Source organism: Carcharhinus amblyrhynchos, unplaced genomic scaffold (genome assembly GCF_965287045.1).
Source record: "Carcharhinus amblyrhynchos unplaced genomic scaffold, sCarAmb.v2.hapA scaffold_509, whole genome shotgun sequence".
NCBI classification, from domain to species: domain Eukaryota; kingdom Metazoa; phylum Chordata; class Chondrichthyes; order Carcharhiniformes; family Carcharhinidae; genus Carcharhinus; species Carcharhinus amblyrhynchos.
Genome location: NW_027650249.1, coordinates 82,948 through 97,322, shown reverse-complemented (window position 1 = coordinate 97,322; position 14,375 = coordinate 82,948). Strand labels below are relative to the sequence as shown.

The 14,375-nt window shown below is 52.6% G+C and overlaps 1 protein-coding gene across 1 annotated transcript in view; it reads right to left on the bottom strand.

The window, feature by feature from the left end:
• Positions 1-14,375, bottom strand: part of LOC145339507 (neutral alpha-glucosidase AB-like) — a 44,944-nt gene that overhangs the window by 14,118 nt on the left and 16,451 nt on the right. The window contains 8 exon segments of the mRNA XM_080183985.1: positions 1,231-1,466; positions 2,552-2,705; positions 3,536-3,716; positions 6,675-6,771; positions 8,361-8,424; positions 8,426-8,461; positions 9,194-9,226; positions 9,228-9,279. Coding sequence (XP_080040111.1) covers positions 1,231-1,466; positions 2,552-2,705; positions 3,536-3,716; positions 6,675-6,771; positions 8,361-8,424; positions 8,426-8,461; positions 9,194-9,226; positions 9,228-9,279 — 853 coding nt within the window.

Below are 14,375 nucleotides of genomic sequence, written 5' to 3'. Positions count from 1 at the left end.
GGTCGCCACATTAGAGGAAGGGTGTGATTGTACTGGAGGGGGGTGCAGAGGAGATTCACCAGGATGCTGCCTGGGATGGAGTGTTTAGGTTATGAAGAGAGGTTGGATAGGCTTGGGTTGTTTTTTCTGGAGCAGAGAAGACTGAGGGGTGACCTGATCGAGGTGTTCAAGATTATGAGGGGCACGGACACGGGGCAGCTGATCCCCCTTAGTTGAAAAGTCAGTCACGAGGGGGACACAGGTTAAAAATGAAGAGGGGGGGGTGGATTTAGGGTGGGATGAGAGGAAAACATTTTTTTTTACCCAGAGGGTGGTGAGGGTCTGCAATGCGCTGCCTGGGAGGGTGGTGGAGGCGGGATGCCTCACATCCTTTACAAAGTACCTGGATGAGCACTTGACACGCCAAAACATTCAGGGCTATGGACCAAGTGCTGGTAAACGGGATTAAAATTTATTTATTAGTGTCACAAGTAGGCTTACATTAACACTGCAATGAAATTACTGTGAAAATCCCCTAGTTGCCACATTCCAGCACCTATTCGGGTACACTGAGAGTACATAGCTTAGTCCAACATGCAAACCAGCCTCCCATCCATTGACTCTGTCTAAACTTCCCGCTGCCTCGGGAAAAGCAGCCGGCATAATCAAGGACCCCACACACCCCGGACATTCTCTCTTCCACCTTCTTCCATCAGGAAAAAGATCCAAAAGTCTGAGGTCACGTACCAACCGACTCAAGAACAGCTTCTTCCCTGCTGCTGTCAGACTTTTGAATGCACCTACCTTGCATTAAATTGATCTTTCTCTACACCCTAGTTACGACTGTGACACTACATTCTGCACCCGCTCCTTTCCTTCTCTATGAACGGTATGCTTTGTCTGTATAGCGTGCAAGAAACAATACTTTTCACTGTATGCTAATGCATGCGACAATAATAAATCAAATCATCTTTGGAGTGCGGGAATACACTGGAGCACCCAGGGGAAACCCAAGCAGACACAGGGAGAAGGTGCAGACTTCGTATACACAGTGACCCGAGGCTGGAATCGAACCTGGTGCCGTGAGTTAACGGTGCTAACCGCCATGCCCGCCCCATTAGGTGGGAGTTCAGATGTTTCTCGCTCGTCAGTGCAGACTCAATGGGCCCCTTGTGCACTGTATGACCTTGGGAAGCTTTCCAAAGGAAAAGATTTGCAGCTAGTCCCCAGCTCCCGTCTCTGTCCCATTACCTTGCGTTTCTTGGAAGCCAGGTTTTGCAGCATGTCCTTGGGGTTGGGGAACTTGTTCTGGTCCCAGGTGAAGTACCGTTTCCCATCCGTGTGCTCGATGTCCAGCCAGATAACGTCGTACGGGATATCGTGCTCATCGAAGCCGGCGTCCACACTCCGGACATCCTCCTCATCGTTATAATTCCAGCGGCACTGGTGATAGCCAATGGCAAAGAGAGGGGGCAGAGCCTGCGTGCCTGGGCGGGGAGGTGAGGAGGCAGAGAGAAAGAGAGAGAGAAAGAACAAGAGGAAGGGCAGAGAGAGAGCGAGGAGGAAAGAGAGAGATAGGTAGAGTGCGTAAGAACGAGGAGGAGGCCAAGAGAGAGAGAGTAAGTAAGAGCGAGGAAGAGGCAGAGAGAGAAAAGAGGGAGATAGTAAGAGCGAGGAAGATTAGAGAGTAAAAGTGAGGACAAAGCAGAGAGAGTAAGAGCAGGGAGGAGGCAGAGAGAGAGTAATAGCAATCAGCAGACCTCACAATTACAACCCATCCACCACCCGCCCAGACTGCATCTCACAGGACCACCCAGCAAGCCAGGCAGCCATTCGGCCTCTCCTGCCTGTACTAGCCCAGCAAAGCCAGTCACACTCCTTCCACTCGGACCCAGCTTCTGGCTGCACACGTAAATTCAGAAGGCGGGGCAGGAACTGGGAGACCCCGAGACTGGACCTACACTAACCGCAAGCTGGCAGGACAGGTGAAGGTGGTCGTTTTAAAAAAAATAATTTCTGCACCCCGTGCGTTATAAATAAAGGCATCGTGCAAGGAAATCTGAATGAATCTAACTAAACACTGGGTTGGACCCCAGCTGGGGGACTGAGCCCAAATCCAGGCTCCCCACACTTTAGGAAAGGTGTCGAGGCCTCAGGAGAGGGTGGAAGCAGATTCAATAGGATCTTTCAAAAAGGGGGGCAGGGGGGAAGATACTGGAAAAGGAGACATTTGCAGGGCTGATTGGATAGGTCTCTGATCACAGTGGGCTGAATGGACTGTATGCTCTCTCATTCCAGAGGTCTCAGAAATACACTGGCATTAACTGTATCCACACCGGATACAGGAGGTGGGGACACTCCTGGGGCTATTTAATCAAAGACTAGAGGGAGCACTTCCTCACACAAAGGGTGAGAGAACAGGCTAGAGGGGCTGAATGGCCTCCTCCCCTGTTGCTGTGTCAGTCCCGGATGCAGAGTTCCAGCGTGGTACCCTCAGCATTCCCGATTCTCCACTCTCCCTGCTCCATATGGAACACAGGGTGAGCAGCACCCTCCCTCCCAGCTGACATACCTGTGAGCGAGGCGTACTGCTTGAAGACGTCAAACGGGGACGGTCCCAGGAGCAGGAAAACATCGATGATTCCACTCTCGGAAATCCAGCGGACGTCGGTCTGCGGAATCTCATTCGCCCCCTGCACGTAGTCCAGCATCTTCCCGAATAAAGTCTGTAAAGGGTTCGAACGCCGTTAGCCCGGAATGACTAAACACCACGCACGCCCGGCTGTGTCCCAATCTCAGCCCTGGGAATTCTGCCCACACCCCACCCCTTCACTCAAAGTTCACAGGTCTGAGCGTACCTGTACAGCACTGGGGGCAGCACGGTAGGACAGTGGGTTAACACTGCTGCCTCACAGCGCCAGGGACCCGGGTTCAATTCCTGGCTTCGGTCACTGTCTGTGTGGAGTCTGCACACTCTCCCCATGTCTGCGTGGGTTTCCTCCCACAGTCCAAAAGACGTGCAGGTTAGGTGGATTGGCTGTGCTAAATTGCCCGAGCGTCAGGGGATTAGCAAAGTTTTGAAGTTTATTTATTCGTGTCACAAGTAAGCCTTATATTAACACTGCAATGAAGTTACTGTGAAATTCCCCTAGTTGCCACACTTGGGTACACTGAGGGAGAATTTAGCATGGCCAATGTACCTACCAGCACGTCTTGCAGGAGGAAACCCATGCAGACATGGGGATAACATGCAGACTCCACACAGACAGTGACCCGAGGCTGCAACTGAACCCGGGTCCCCGGCGCTGTGAGGGAGCAGTGTTAACCACTGTGCCTTCAAACTATTTTCAGACAAAAATTTACTGGTCCCTAACCAGATCATAACAAGACGCCCCACCTCAGCCCACTCCCCAGGAGGTGACCCATCTGGCTCACTCCCCGGGGGAAGGGTGACCCTAACCCGGCTCGCCCCAGGAAGCTGACCCACCTGACCTGCTCCCTGTGGGGGGGGGGGGGGAAACACCCTACCCCAGCCCACTCCAGGAAGGTGACCCACCTTGCCCGCCGTGTTGGAGGTGATGTCCACCCACGTCTCAGCCGCATTAAGCCAGAAGATTCCCAGCGTCCTGCGGATGTTGTGTGCCAGCAGGAGGGGCACAGCCCCGTACAGAGCCATGGGGTTATAGATCTCGTACTGGAAGACGTCGAGGTTGTACAGGCGGTACGGGTCTCCGCCACTGAGAAAACAAAAAGGAGGCACAGGATTACAACGTACTGCACGCACAGAATCTGAAACATCAACCGTTCGCTGCAACTCCGAGAACTAGCACCCACCAACTCCCTCTGTGTACCTCCCTGACAAGGGGACTTTCACAGTAACTTCACTGCGCTGTTAATGTAAGCCTGCTTATGACACTAATAAACAAACTTTAAACCTTAATTAGAATGGCTTCACAGGTCAGCGAGAAAGGGAAAGGGACAGAGCTTCCTTTTACGAAACCCACCTGGGGCAGCCAATCCACCTAACCTGCACATCTTTCAGACTGTGGGAGGAGACCGGAGCAGCCGGAGGAAACCCGCGCAGACACGGGGAGAACATGCAGACTTCACACAAACAGTGACCCGAGGCCAGAATTGAACCCAGATCCCTGGCACTGTGAGGCAGCAGTGCTAACCACTGTACCACGATGCTGCCCTAATAAAGGAAGCACAGCAAGTCATAGAGGTTTACAGCATGGAAACAGGCCCTTCAGCCCAACTTGTCCATGCTGCCTTTTTCTTAAAAAATCCCTAAGCTAATCCCAATTGCCCACATTTGGCCCATATCCCTCTATACCCATCGTACCCATGTAACTATCTAAATGCTTTTTAAAAGATAAAATTGTACCTGCCTCTACTACTACCTCTGGCAGCTCGTTTCAGACACTCACCACCCTCTGTGTGAAAAAAATTGCCCCTCTGGACCCTTCTGTATCTCTCCCCTCTCACCTTAACCTATGCACTCTAGTTTTAGGCTCCCCTACCTTTGGGAAAAGATATTGACTATCTAGCTGATCTGCGTCCCTCATTATTTTATAGACCTCTATAAGATCACCCCTCAGCCTCCTACACTCCAGAGAAAAAAGTCCCAGTCTATCCAGCTTCTCCTCACGACTCAATCCATCAAGTCCCAGCAGCATCCTAGTAAATCTCTTCTGCACTCTTTCTAGTTTTTAATAATATCCTTTCTATAATGTGACCAGAACTGTACACAGTATTCCAAGTGTGGCCTTACCAAAGTCTTGCACAACTTCAACAAGACGTCCCAACTCCTGTATTCAATGTTCTGACCGATGAAACCAAGCGCGCCGAATGCCTTCTTCACCACTCTGTCCACCTGTGACTCCACTTTCAAGGAGCTATGAACATGTATCCCTAGATCTCTTTGTTCTGTAATTCTCCCCAACACCCTACCATTAACTGAGTAAGTTCTGCCCTGGTTCAATCGACCAAAATGCATCACCTCGCATTTATCTAAATTAAACTCCATCTGCCATTCGTCAGCCCACTGGCCCAATTGATCAAGATTCCATTGCAATCGGAGATAACTTTCTCCACTATCTACCCGCCGCTAATCTTGATGTCATCTGCAAAACTTACTAACCATGCCTCCTATATTCGCATCCAAATCATTTATATTAATGACAAATAACAGTGGACCCAGCACTGATCCCTGAGGCACACTGCTGGTCACATCATCGGTGTGCATCATCAGCAAGGGTGGGATTCGAACCCGTGCTTGCAGAGCACAATGGATTAGCAATCCATCACCTCGACCACTCAGCCACCCCATTACAGTGAGATCTCCTCTCATTCCCCTCAGTTCCAGTGAATACAGGCCCAGTCAACCCAATCTCTCCTCACTGAGGACCCTGCCATCCCACCTATCAGTCTGGTGAACATTGGCTGCGCTCCCTCTACGGCAAGTATATGAGATGGAGACCAAGCCTGCACACCATACTCCAGGTGTGGTCCAGCCGAGGCCTGTTAAATTGGAACTGTGGCCGGTGCAGGTTTGATGCGCCGAATGGCCTCTTTCTGTAGAGATCCTATGATATTCCGACAGGGCTGGACAGACTGGATGCAGGATGCTGTGTCCTCTGATTTTGGGGCGGGGGGGGGGGGGTTCTAGAATAGGAGCTCTCAGTCTCAGGATATGGGGGTGGGGGGGGGGGGGGGGTGCCATTTAGGACAGAGATGAGGAGGAACTTTTTCATTCAGAGGGTGGTGAACCTGTGGAATCTCTCTCCCAGGCTGTGAAGTCACTGAGTATACTTGAGGAGGAAACAGATAGATTTCTAGGCAGGAAAGGTGTCGGGGGTATGGGGAGAATGCGGGGATATGGCATTGAGATAGAGAATCAGCCACAATCATACTGAATGGCAGTACATGCTCAAGGGGCTGGATTGGCTCACTCCTGCCCCTATTTTCTACTATTCAGAAAGCAGTTAACAAGGCTCACTCACTGCTGGTCGCTGATTAGTAAATGTTGGCCATTATAGCGAGGGGGGTAGAATATAAAAGTAGGGAGGTCCTTGCTGCAACTGCTATGGGCACTGGTGAGGCCGCAACTGAGTACTGTGTGCAGTTTTGGCCTTGGAGGGAGTGCAGAGAAGTTCACTAGGTTGATACTGGAGGGCTAGCCTATGAGGAGAGATTGAACAGATTAGGTCTGTACTCGTTAGAGTTTAGAAGGCTGAGGGGGGATCTTATAGAGACTTACAAGATAATAGAGGGGCTAGATAGGGTAGAGATAGAGAGATTCTTCTTGCTTAGAAAGGAAACCAGAACTAGAGGGCACAGCCTCAAAATAAGGTGGTGGTGGTGGTGGTGGTGGTGGTGGTGGGTGGGGTCACCAGTTTAGATCAAAGTTGAGGAGGAACTTCTTCACTCAAAGGGTGGTGAATCTCTGGAATTCTCTGCCCATTGAAGTGGTGGAGGCTGCCTCGCTAAATATATTTAAGTCACGGGTAGATAGGTTCTGATAGACAAGAGAATTAAGGGTTATGGGAAGAAAGCGGGAAAGTGGAACTGATCCACCATCAGATCAGCCATGATCTTATTGAATGGCGGGGCAGGCTCGAAGGGCTAGATGGCCGACTCCTGCTCCTATTTCTTATGTAATAGCTCGAGTTTCCTCAGTCTCCAGTACTTACTCCGTAGTTTTGAGTTTCAGGTTATCGGCATGTTCGGGAATCCCATACACGTGCTCGAAGCCGGGGAGAGAGAAGTCCAGACCGACTGAGGATGGACCTGCAGGGACAGACTGGCAGGTTAGAACAGACACTCCTTCCACCCCCTCCCTCAAGAGGGCCGGAGGTTCCCCCCTCCATCGCACTGCTGAGACTATCCCCTCCACACCATGTAGCAGGCTACTCCAAATTAACAGGCAGAGCGAGAAGTTTTTCCCTGGAGGGTTATCAGTCTGTGGAACTTTCTCCCTGGAGAGCAGGGGAGGCTGGCTCATAGAACACGGTCAGGGCTGAGTCAGACCAGGCCGGGAGGGGGAATAGAGAGACAGACACAAAAGTGGAGTCCAGACCCACAATCAGGCAGCCATGATCATATCGAATGGTAAAGCAGGCTCGAGGGATCACACAGAGGTCGATAAAATAGCTCAGCTAGACAGTCATCATCTTTTTCCCAAAGGTCTAAAACTAGAGGAACACAGGTTAAGGTGAGAGGGGAGAGATACAAAAGTGTCCAGAGGAGCAATTTTTCCACGCAGAGGGTGGTGAGTGTCTGGAACAAGTTGCCAGAGGTAGTAGTAAAGGCAGGTACAATTTTGTCTTTTAAAAAGCGTTTAGGAAGTTATGTGGGTAAGATGGGTATAGAGGGACATGGGCCAAAGCAGGCAATTGGAAGTGGCTTAGGGGGTTAAAAGGGGCAGCATGGACAAGTTGGGCTGAAGGGCCTGTTTCCATGCTGTAAACCGCCATGACTGAGGGGCCGAATGGCTTACACTTTGTGTCCTTGAGTACAAACTCAAAATAACGCCTTACTGCACCCAGAGGGTAATCACAAAGCACCCCCCACCCCGTGCCCACCCCCACGACGCAGCTCTCACCCAATAACCCCCCCTCCACTCCAAAACCCCCACCCTGCCCTGCAGTGCCCACCCCCATGACACAGTCCTCACCCCACAACACACCCCCCCCTCCTCTCTGCAGCCCATATTTGCCCCACAGTGCCCACCCCCACCACGCAGCCCTCACCCCACCCTGCTCCGCAGCCCACCCCCCCAAATCACCCCCCCCCCCCCGCAGTGTCCATCCTCATCATGTAGCTCTCAACCCAAGTACACGCCCCCCACCCTGCATACCCCCCTCCGCTCTGCAGCCCCCACCCTCCCCTGCAGTGTGCACCCCTCACCCCACCCTGCATACATCCCGCTCCGTAGCCACTCCCCCCAATTTATCCCGCAGTGCCCACCCCCACCACGCAGCTCTCACCCAACACACCCCCCCACCCTGCACAGCCCTCCCCTGCTCCGCAGCCCCACCCTGCCCTGCACTGCCCACCTCCACCACACAGCCCTCACCCCCACCATGCACCCCCCAAGTCCGAGCACCCACCTTGCCCCCAAACGTGCCCCCCTGCCCTGTAACGCCCCAGCACCCCCAACCACCCTCTGCCCTGCAGCCCCGCCCCACCCCCCCAAACAGAACCCCTGCCCTGCATCTCCCCATCCCACAGCCACCACCCGCCCCAGCCACACTCTGCCCTGCAGCCCCACCCCACCCCCAAACACCCCCCCCTCACTGCATCTCCCCATCCCGCAGCCCCCCACCCCCAGCCACACTTGGCTGTTGTCCCTCCCCGCCTCGCAGTGAAAGTATTACCATTGGGTTTGGAGTCTGTGTGCGTTTTAAAGGTTTCCTCCCACATTCCTGCTTCATCCTCTTTCTTCCTCACTCTCCACCTGGGAATCTGTCTCGTTCGGCTGCGGATGGAAATACACAAATCAAAGCACGCGTACACGCGCGGTACAGGCCCTACGCCCATCAGGACTGTGCTATACATCATACACCAGCATCCCCCCCAGCCCCAGCCATTAAACGGGGCTGACAGGAGCAAGCTCCACAATACACGTAGCTGCGACACAGATACCCCCTTTACCCAGGGTCCGCTGGCGCTCACAGACCCCCCCCGAGAGCTCACCTCTCAAAAGCACTGACTGGCTGGACAGTGCAGCGGGCGGTTGCGGGGGGGTGGGGGGTCCTGGCAGAGGGAGGCAGTGGTGGGAACTATCTGCGGGATTGTGCACTGAGGCAGAGAACGGACCAGATACAGAGGCAAGGATCTGTATCAAAAGCAATCCGACTGCTGTCACACGGGGTGCGGGAGAAGAGAGGAGTTTTCCAGCAACTGAGTGCGGAATCGCTCTCCGGCACAGTTAGAATTCTACGTACAGATTCTCGCTCACTGCCCTGGGATTTTCTAGAACATAGAAAAACTACAGCACAAACAGGCCCTCCGGCCCACAAGCTGCACCGATCATATCTTCTGTCTGCTTGGTGGATATTACACGGCCGCGGAGGAGGATTGGTTAAGGGGGGGGGGTTTGGTTATGGCCGTTTCCTGCCTGTTAATTCCGTCAGGCAGGCTGCGTGCAGAGCTCGCTCGCTCACTCCACGCTTACAATCCGATCACACACCGCTGTGCAGTAACACACCTGATCCGTCTGCTGCGCCCCTTCATCTCCGGCCTTGCTTCTCTTCCTTTGCCTCGTCCTCCGCATCCTCCGCTTGCTTCTCCTCACTGTAAGACGGGAGAGGTGAAATGGTTTGTTCTCTACTCCTTTAAATCATCCCGATTCCCCACTGGGTGTTGTGACGGCAGCTTTAGTGAGCTACTGCAAGCTGCCCGCCCTGTTAACGAGAGCGGCAGTCTCTCCCCCTGTGTGTGTGTGTGTGTGTCCCCCACCCCCCCCACCCCACTCTGTGTCTGTGCCATTCAGAATTACTACAAGGCAGTCCGAGGATTGTCGTGTCTGACGCCAGACAGGGGATAGAGCAGGAGTTGGGATTGGGATCACAAGCAAAGCTCAGGAACAGTCAAACACCTTCAGCTGCTGTGACCAGTTTACAGTTACCGCACACCGGTTTATAGAGCAGAAACCAAGCCTACAGCGCCTGCAGTATCCCCGTTAACACGATCTCCTTTCAATCCCAGCTTCCCTCCTGCTTCTCCATCAGGTGTGGGAACAGGATGAGACCACTCGGCCCATCGAGTCTGCTCCGCCATTCGATCGTGGCAGGTAAGTTTCTCAACTCCATAACCCCCTGATCCCCTTACCAATCGAGAACCAGCCTCTGTCCGAAAGGAATTTGACCTCAATGACCCGGCCTCCACAGCCTTCTGTGGCAAAGAGTCCCACAGATTCCCCACTCTCTGGCTGAAGAAATTCCTCCTCATCTCTGTTTGGGGCTTGTCCCTTTAGCCTGAGGTTGTGGTCTCTGGTTCTAGTTTTTCCTACTAGTAGAAGCATCTTCTCCATGCCCACTCTATCCAGGTAGCCTGTAAGTTGCACTAAGATCCCCCTCATCCTTCAAAACTCCAACGAGTACAGACCCAGAGTCCTCAACTGTTCCTCACACGACAAGGTCTTCATTCCAAGGGATCATTTTCATGAACCTTCTCTGGACCCTTTCCAAGGTCAGCACCACCCCTCCATATTCCAGGGCAGGAGAGAGCAGGGAAGGAAAAGGCTTCTAGCCTCCTGCCCATCTCGGGGACATTCCTGAAGTCAGGGTGAGGGACAGATATCCAAGCCAATTCCCATCTGTCTACCTCACTCCCCCCACAGTCACCTCCAATTCAAAACTGCAAACTGACTGTAACTCTCAGCAGAGGGGCCCAGTGGCCAGGCGGAGGGGAGGGACTTGAGAAACAAGTCTCGAGTTAAAACAATCCTTGAGGATTTATTTCCGAAGCAGCTGGATACATTCCGATAACTGGGAGAGTTAGAGCGGGCAGAATAGACAGGCCCATGGCAGCTCGAATGGACAGGCAATGAAGGATTCCTGTCGGGAGACCAGCTAAACGGCCACACTGAGCAACACCTCCTTGCTCCATTCAGCTACAGAATCACACGAGGAGGCCAATTGGCCCTTCGTTCCTGTTCTTGTTTTTTGCAAAATGGATTCCAATTAATAGCCGCCACTCCACTGCCCTCCTGGCCGCCACCTCCCCCCCACCAAGTCCTGCAGTTTCTCCAGATTGTCCCAATTCCCTCTTTTGAAAGTTCCTACTGAATCTGCTTCCCCCGCCCTTCCAGGCCACAACTCAACAAAAAAAAACATTCTCATCTCCCCTTCTGGTTCCTTTCCCAATTCCCTTCAACTTGCGTCTCCGGTTACCCACCCTCCCGACACTATTAAACCTCCCCTGTAGCTTTCTCTTCTACAATCAGATGACTTGCTGAGGTGTTAACATCAAAACTCGAAGCAGGAGGCCATTCGACCCTTCGAGCCTGCTCTCCCATTCATTCTGATCATGGCTGATCATTGAATTCAATATCCTGATACCCCCCCTTCCCCCCCCCATATCCCTCAACCCCTTTAGCCCCAAGAGCAATATCTAACTTCTTCCTGAAATCACACAATGTTTTAGCCTCAACTACTTTCTGTGGGAGTGAATCTACCCTGTTAGAATTTTATAAGTTTCTATGAGATCCCCTCTCAGTCTTCTAAACTCCAGAGAGTATAATCCTAACTGACTTAGTCTCTCCTCGTATGACAGACCTGCCATCTCAGGAATCAGCCTGGTAAACCTTCGCTGTACTCCCTCTATAGCAAGGACGACCTTCCTCAGATAAGGAGACCGAAACTGCACACAATACTCCAGGTGTGGCCTCTGCAGCAATCCCTGGCTGTGGAGTGGCGCTGGGATATTGGCCTCAATGGGGGTAAAGGGCACAGGAGCAGTGACCAGCCACACATACAGAACACTTGACTTGTTTTGTAAACGCTCTGTTGCTCCTAATGCGTAATCACTGCAATATCCTTGGCTCACACCAGCTCATTAATGTCAACACTTCCCCACTGGCCAGAGTCAGTGACATGGCAGAGGAACACTGGAGGCTGTTTAAGAGTTCCTGATTTCTCGGACGGTGCTTTGGAACCTTCCGGAGAATCAACTTCACCGATCGCGTGAAATCTGAACCTGACGGTTCATTGTAAATGGAGAAACTTGTAGCCAGGTTCCAAACAGGGCTAGCCTTTAGCTGGAATGCCTGATCCATTCAAAACGACATCTCTGTGCGTGGCACGGCGATTAGCGCTACTGCCTCACAGCACCAGGGACCCGGGTTCGATTCCTGGCTTGGGTCACTGTCTGTGTCGAGTCTGCCGCTCTCCTTGTGCCTGCGTGGGTTTCCTCCGGGTGCTCCGGTTTCCTCCCACAGTCCAAACATGTACAGATTAGGTGGACTGGCCATGCTAATTGCTCCTTAGTGTCCACAGATTTGTAGGTTGGCATGGTAGATATGTGAGGTTACGAGGATAGGGTCCGGGTGGGATGCTGCGTTGGAGAGTTGGTGCAGACTCAATGGGCTCCGTCTGCACTGTGGGGATTCTATGACTGCAACACAGGGCAATAAAAGGAGAGAGTTAACCCTCCACTCCACCCTGTCCACCTCGCAGAAGGGCCAGTTGGAGGCAAACTGCCCCTTGAGGATTCACTTCTGTGTTCAGACTTCTCCCGCACAATAATCCTTCGCGACTTGCTAATCTCTGGGACACAAATCCAGCATTCCAGGGCAGATTGGAATCTCTGTACTCCGAGTTCCACATTCCCTGAGCTTGAGAAAGGACCCGGGTTCGATTCCTGGCTTGGGTCACCTGTCTTGTGCGGAGTCTGCACGTTCTCCCCCTCCCCGTGTCTGCGTGGGTTTCCTCCGGGTGCTCCGATTTCCTCCCACGGTCCGGAAGGTTAGGGTGGATCGGCCGTGCTAAATTCTCCCTCAGTGTAACCCGAACAGGCACCAGAGTGTGGCGGCTAGGGGATTTTCACAGTAACTTCACTGCAGCGTTAATGTAAGCCTGCCTGAGACACTAACAAATAAACATTGAACTTTGCGGTATCTTTGAAGAAGGGAGGTCGACCGATGCGGACCCTGGCTGTTGTCCTGTACGTGCACTCGCCTCAAGGAGCAACATTTCTCTAAACCGCACACATCTGGACACAGTCCTTAAACAGCTTCTGGTTCACAGGAATTCTGAGAAAGGATTTGTGTACCAGGAATCTTCAGCCACCGACAGCCTGGTTTGTTTCAGGACGTCAGGCCTTGGAGACAGGAAGGTGAAGAGCAAGCTGCCCAACTCCACCACCCACCCCCCCCCAAAACAGGAATGAAGCCTCGGCCTGTGCGTACACGCAAGAGGGTGGAACACCCCCCACTACCGCGCGCGTGCATGCACGGTGGAACCATCACCACCCAGTGCAGCCAGGAAGCCGTACACCAGCGAGAGCAATCTCACATTCGTCTAGAATCACGGAACTGTACAGCGCAGAGGGAGGTCCATCGAGTCTGCACCGACACATTAGAAATATCTGAACTCCCACTCGCCAGCCCTTGGTGCATAGTCCTGAATGTTAGGACATGCCAAGTGCTCATCCAGGTTCGTTGTAAGGGATGTGAGGCATCCCACCTCCGCCACCCTCCCGGGCAGCGCATTCCAGACCCTCACCACCCTCTGGTTTCCTCCCACCCCTCACCTTGAACCCATGTCCCCTCGTAACTGACCCTTCAACTAAGGGGATCAGCTGCCCCCTATCCATGCTCCTCGATCAGGTCACCCCCCTCAGTCTGCCCTGCTCCAGAGAAAACAACCCAAGCCTATCCAATCTCTCTTCATAACTTAAACGCTCCATCCCAGGCAGCATCCTGGTGAATCTCCTCTGCACCCGCTTCCAGTGCGATCACACCCTTCCTATAATGTGGAGGCCAGAACTGCACACAGTGCTCCAGTTGTGTGTTAATAGTAAAACCAGTCAGCAATGTCATTTCCTTCCCAGGGAGGGAAGTTGAGGTTAAGTTTGGAAACATTTGGAGTTAAATGTCAAGACAGATTTCACAGAATTTGTGAGCAGTTTTGGGCACCATATCTAAGAAAGGACGTGCCGGCCTTGGAAAGGGTCCAGAGGAGATTCACAAGAATGATCCCTGGAATGAAGAGCTTGTCAGATGAGGAACGGTTGAGGACTCTGGGTCTGTACTCGTTGAGTTCAGAAGGATGAGGGGGGGATCTTATTACAACTTACAGGATACTGCGAGGCCCGGATAGAGTGGACGTGGAGAGGATGTTTCCACTAGTAGGAAAAACTAGAACCAGAAGGCAAAACCTCAGGCTAAAGGGACAATCCTTTAAAACAGAGATGAGGAGGAATTTCTTCAGCCAGAGGGTGGGGAATCTGTGGAACTCTTTGCCACAGAAGGCTGTGGAGGCCGGGTCATTGAGTGTCTTTAAGACAGAGATAGATAGGTTCTTGATTAATAAGGGGATCAGGGGTTATGGAGAAAAGGCAGGAGAATGGGGATGAGAAAAATATCAGCCATGATTCAATGGCGGAGCAGACTCGATGGGTCACATTCTACTCCTATATCTTACTGTCTTATTTAGGGCATTGCTCACACGACTGAGGTGAGGACCTCTGCCGTACACCGTCGCTCTTGTGGCAATGCCCAAAACAAGTCAACTGTACTCTGGACTGGAATACCAAAGACAGAGGCGCCCCTCAGAGCCATTGCTGGTTAGGTCTCCCCCTCTCCTCAGTCCAGCACCATCACACTTTGTGATACGTCAGGCCCAAGACTAGCAAACACAGCCATGAATGACCAGGACTCAGAACGC